General features: G+C 45.1%; 1 protein-coding gene across 1 annotated transcript; it reads right to left on the minus strand.

The window, feature by feature from the left end:
• Positions 1-3,385: 3,385 nt before the first annotated feature.
• LOC114924257 (uncharacterized) lies at positions 3,386-4,132 on the minus strand. Its single transcript, XM_029288174.1, has one exon. The coding sequence runs from the start codon at positions 4,130-4,132 to the stop codon at positions 3,386-3,388; it is 747 nt and encodes a 248-aa protein (XP_029144007.1).
• Positions 4,133-4,389: the final 257 nt, after the last annotated feature.

Raw genomic sequence — 4,389 nt, forward strand, 5'->3', positions numbered from 1 at the left:
TATTATTTTGGACAATTTACCAAATTAAAATGATTGGATGAAAGCTTTACCAAATTACAACATTTGGAATTTGGTTACCATTTTGCGTTGAATCCATTTATATAGAAACCGTGGGAGCCAACCACGGATTACAAATGCACATAAACCGTGGGAGGTAGGGAGGTTTTATGATCAAATGTTGTTGGCTGTAAACCGTGGTAGGCAGCCACGGTTTACGTGAAGAGAATGTGAAGCATAAACCGTGGTAGGCAGCCACGGTTTATGAGTAAAGAATTTCGAACATAAACCCCTATAGGCAGCCACGGTTTATGAGTGAGTAGTATAAATAGCAAAGCCGTGGCTGGTGAGGGCGGATCATTTGTGAGTTTTGTGAGTGAGGGGAAGGTTGGTGGGTGAGGAAGGAAAAAAATTTTTTTTTGTTAAGTTGCTGGTTTGAGAAGTTGAACCGGTTTAGTGGAGAACCGATGGAAGAAGAAGACCGGCTGTACCGGTTAAACCGCGTTGCGCATGTGGCTGGATTTATCGACCAAGAGGTTGGTTAAACCGGCTTTTTATTATTATTTTTTGTTTAATGTTCTTATCATTATTGGTAAATGTTAAATTAATATTTTAACAGTTATAATAAAATTTTTTGCTGTTATGATGATAGTGAGTATTTTATATTTATTGAATTTGTAATTTATATTGTTGGCAGAAATAATTTTTTAGGTTTACGTGTTAGTAATATTGTTAGTGTTATTTTCTCTATTGTTGTTATGCTTAGGGTTTTTTATTGATATTACTGTAAATTGTTGCTGTTGTTGTCTGTTGAGAGTTCGCTATCTTTCCTTTGACAGCCTGCTAGGGTTATTAGTGGTGTGAGAAGACAACAGAATATGCCTTTACACGAGCGTATCATACCATATCTAGAGACGGCGGGCTTATATCACTTGGCTAGGCTGAATAGTCAGTGGTTCTGGGTTGATGAGCCTCTACTTAGCGCATTCATTGAGAGGTGGCGTCCTGAGACCCACACATTTCACATGCCCTTTGGGGAGTGTACGGTCACCTTGGAGGGCGTGGCCTATTAGCTGGGTTTACCGATTGATGGTGAGCCTGTGAGTGGGTGCCTTAGTGAGTTTGAGAATTTCATGGAAAATGGAAGACCGGCATGGGTGTGGTTCCGTGAGCTGTTTGGGGAGTTACCTCCGCAGAATAAAGTGAAGCAGATGACAGTGTGCTACACATGGTTCCATGAGCGGTTTCGGGTTTTGCCAGCAGATGCTACTGAGGACATCGTGCGTATATACACGAGGGCCTATATTATGATGCTGTTGTCATCTCAGCTGTTTGCGGACAAGAACGCCAACCGTGTCCACCTTCGCTGGTTGCCTTATGTGGCATCGTTGGATGACTTGGGTAGATATAGCTGGGGCTCGGCCGCCCTGGCGTGGTTGTACAGATGTCTTTGTCGTGGAACAAATAGAAATGTTGTCAACTTGGCTGGGCCACTTCAGCTTCTACAGTCTTGGATCTTCTGGAGATTTCCTTGTCTGAGGCCAAGTGATTTCAACAGATTCGGGTTTCCACTTGCATCCAGGTAAAGAAATATGATGCTAGAGTTTGAAATTGTTCATTTACATGTCCCATTAGATGTCATGACATTCTTATAATTGAACTTGTAGGTGGGCTCAGTATCTACCGAGGAACGATGCAGTAGATCAGAGAGTGGTGGGAGCACGCCTTTCTTTGGATAGATTGCGTGTGCATGATGTGAGTAATTTACTTGTAGTTCATTCAGTTATGTTTTGCCTGTTATAGAATTTGTTTAACGTAAAGTTTCATTACGTGATGTAGATCGTGTGGGAGCCCTATTCCACTCCGGATGTAGCAGCTATTGTTCATCCAGAGATACTACTAGACCAGCACCGCAGGCTATGGACTGCAGTTACCAGTCTCATTTATTTTGCTGCGATTGAGTGGCACCAGGTAGATAGGGTTATGCCTCAGTTCGGCGGGGTTCAGCATCTCCCTCGTTTTGCTCTTAATATAGACTGGCTTCATGCGAAGGACGGCAGGGGTGGAGATAGGTGGTTCCCGTCATATTATCGGGAGTGGCATGAGCATTGGCAGGATCGGCATGCCTCAGTTTTACCCGTTGACCGAGTTGCTGATCCTGGGCCATCAGCTGAGTACCTGGACTGGTGGTGTCGAGTGGCGCACCGATTTCTATCCCCAGAGGTTGCATTTCAGGATCCCAGGCCTATTGTGTTGACTGAGGAGGCTCGCCATAGAGGGTCATCGCAAGCACCTCCTATGGTGCAGGTTGTCGACAGACCGGACAACCGCCGCGTGGACAGGCGTAGGCGTATCGGCACACGTACTACGGATCGAGAGTGGCGATGGCTGGCCGACCAGTTAGATGAGGGGCAGGGTGTTGGCCATCAGGGAGGTGATGTTGATCATCGTGTTCCGAGACGTAGGGCCAGACGACATGGTCAGCGGGATGGTGGTGGACGTGCCCGTGGTAGAGGACCATCTGGAGAGTATCACAGTGGTCAGGATGCTGTAGGTGACGACAGTGGTGGTGTGGGCACAGGGATGGATCAGGGTACGTACGAGGTGGGGGGTTCTTCTCAGATGTTTGAGGTGGGGGGTTCTTCTCAGATGTTCGTCGACTTTACTACGGCGGCCGTCGGTATGGACATTGATGATCCTGTGAGTCAGTCAGAGTTCTTCAGAGATATAGCAGACATCTTGGGAGAGGATGATGGCACTCATTATAGGCCACAGATGGATGAGGGACATTCACAGTTTGCCGAGCACCAGCCACATGTTCAGGATGTACAGCCAGGTTTGCCGGTTGACCTGAACGAGCCTGCGCCTTCACCATTGGACCCATGGTTCGCGTTGGGAGGTACCCCAGCTTCGGCTTTCAGCGTAGTTCCGCCACAGGCACAGGTGCCACAGGTGGATGAGAGACCACGGAGGGCTCGTCGTGCTCCTTTATGTGGCACTGGAGGTCACCTTATTGGTCAGTTGCAGGATGACGACAGTGACACGATCGAGGACTCCGATTAGTTAGCTATGTATTTCCCTTTTGTCTATGTCCTTTCTTTCGTTATGTACTTGGATTACTGTTTAAACATTTGTTATGCTTTCTGGTGTTGTATCTTAAATTGATGTATCCTGCTATTAAGTATGATTAAAGATCTAGTCGTTTCTATTTTATTTGTCCAAACAAATACAACGACATTAACACTAAGTTAGGCTTTCTTAATATACCAAGTCAAGAAACAAATATTCTTACAGGACGATACATAAACATATGAATAACAAGAATGCTACTTATAAGACTGAAATTAAACATACATTGATAACCCAGCATCAACCTAAATAATACAACCTAATGATCCCCGCCAGCAGTATCTCTTCGCTGGCCACAGTTCCTCCGCGTGTGACCTGGCTGTCGACAGAGCCCACAGCGCTTGGGCTGGTTCTCAGCAGATCGATCCATGGGACCACGGATCCTAGTTGCCTTCGGCCGACCTTCCCTGGCTCGCCTCATGTTAGGATCAGGAATGATAGTAGGCCCGGCATATGGTGGCCATAGCCCTTCTGGTATGGGCGGAACAAACCCGTTACTGTAAACTTTGAACACCTCACTCATACGATACACCTTATGCACATATGCTGCCCAATTAAGCCGGGAGTGGGCGCAACAAGCAATGGCGTGACAGCATGGATAATGGAGGGCCTGAAAGTACCCACAATCACATGTGTGATCCTTCAGCGAGACCCTGTAGCTACCCAAGGAGAAGTTTCCAGTCGGTGTAGTCTCAGCAACCGTGTACTCCGACTGGTGCCTGTCGTACAACGTGACGGTGAAGCACCTTGACTCCCTTATGTTCCTTTCAATACCCTTGACCAATGCCTGACAAAACTCTTGTCCAGCTCCAAGTTGCACCTCTGCTGTTTGTCCCCGGATAACGAATAGCTCAGCAAGCCTTCCGTATGTGGACTTAACCAACGACGTGACCGGGAGGTTGCGAGTTCCCTTCAAGACGGAGTTCACACATTCACTGATGTTTGTTGTCATGTGCCCGAACCGTCTACCGCTATCCTGGTGTTGCGTCCACTTCTCATACTCCATCCGGTTTTACTATGTCTTTATACAATGCAAGTTTTGTTTTTTATATTTTTTATTAACTTAATATTATCAAATATTTCAAATCTTTATATAACTTTACAAAGTTTTCACACAGTAGTAAGCCTATTTAGAAAAAATAAATAAATAAAATATTTAATCTTACAAAAAATGATAATTTTTTTAATAATGTTAATCACAATTTTATTAAATTTAGGAATCATGGTTAAAATATTTTAAATGTAACAATATAATTTAAAACA

Source organism: Arachis hypogaea, chromosome 7 (genome assembly GCF_003086295.3).
Source record: "Arachis hypogaea cultivar Tifrunner chromosome 7, arahy.Tifrunner.gnm2.J5K5, whole genome shotgun sequence".
In the NCBI taxonomy this organism is placed as follows: Eukaryota; Viridiplantae; Streptophyta; class Magnoliopsida; order Fabales; family Fabaceae; genus Arachis; species Arachis hypogaea.

Bases quoted from the DNA above. Each gene is read 5' to 3' on its own strand.
- LOC114924257 (XM_029288174.1), bottom strand. From the start codon at position 4,132: ATGGAGTATGAGAAGTGGACGCAACACCAGGATAGCGGTAGACGGTTC.